This window comes from Eimeria mitis, genomic scaffold (assembly GCF_000499745.2).
Source record: "Eimeria mitis Houghton genomic scaffold, Emh_scaff251, whole genome shotgun sequence".
NCBI classification, from domain to species: Eukaryota; Apicomplexa; class Conoidasida; order Eucoccidiorida; family Eimeriidae; genus Eimeria; species Eimeria mitis.
Window position 1 is genome coordinate 11,115 of NW_013570851.1, and position 542 is coordinate 11,656.

General features: G+C 55.5%; 1 protein-coding gene across 1 annotated transcript in view; it reads right to left on the reverse strand.

The window, feature by feature from the left end:
* The window catches only part of EMH_0005340 (oxysterol-binding protein, putative), a gene marked incomplete at both ends in the record, with an annotated part of 12,791 nt that overhangs the window by 10,391 nt on the left and 1,858 nt on the right, over window positions 1–542 (reverse strand). Inside the window, 2 exon segments of the mRNA XM_013497169.1 lie at window positions 132–235; window positions 334–536. Coding sequence (XP_013352623.1) covers window positions 132–235; window positions 334–536 — 307 coding nt within the window.

Below are 542 nucleotides of genomic sequence, written 5' to 3' on the forward strand. Positions count from 1 at the left end.
GGAGAGAAAAGCAGGCGGGGGTCGCTAAACGAGTCGAGGGATAGCAGCGGCAGCAACAGGGTGTATGCACCCAAGGGGCTCCACGTTTAGGGTTTAGGGTTTAGGGTTTAGGGTTTAGGGTTTGTGCTGACGGGGGCACAGGCGAACGCGACACTGGTTTAAGAGAAACATCTCTTTGGGTGGGGAGGTCTTCGTGGTGCTGTATTTGAAGAAACCCGCGTACACGAAAAAGTACCTGAGATAGAAAACCCTAAACCCTAAACCCTAAGAAGTAAACCCTGAGCCCGTAACAGGCAGAGTAAACCCAACTGGAGCCAAGGGTTTAGGGTTTACCTCGGCCTCCATGAAGACAAGAGATTCGTCCACTTCTGCAGCCAGCCCTGTAGCAGCAGCGAGTTTGCTGCTGCTGCTTTGCTGCTGCTGGGTACAGGGGCAACGAGGGAGAGGTTTGCCCGCTGCGGCCCTGCATGCCGCTGCTGCTGCTGCTGCTGCTGGCGACGCCTTTCAGTTGGGGTGCGGACGAAGGCAGAATTCAACTGAGA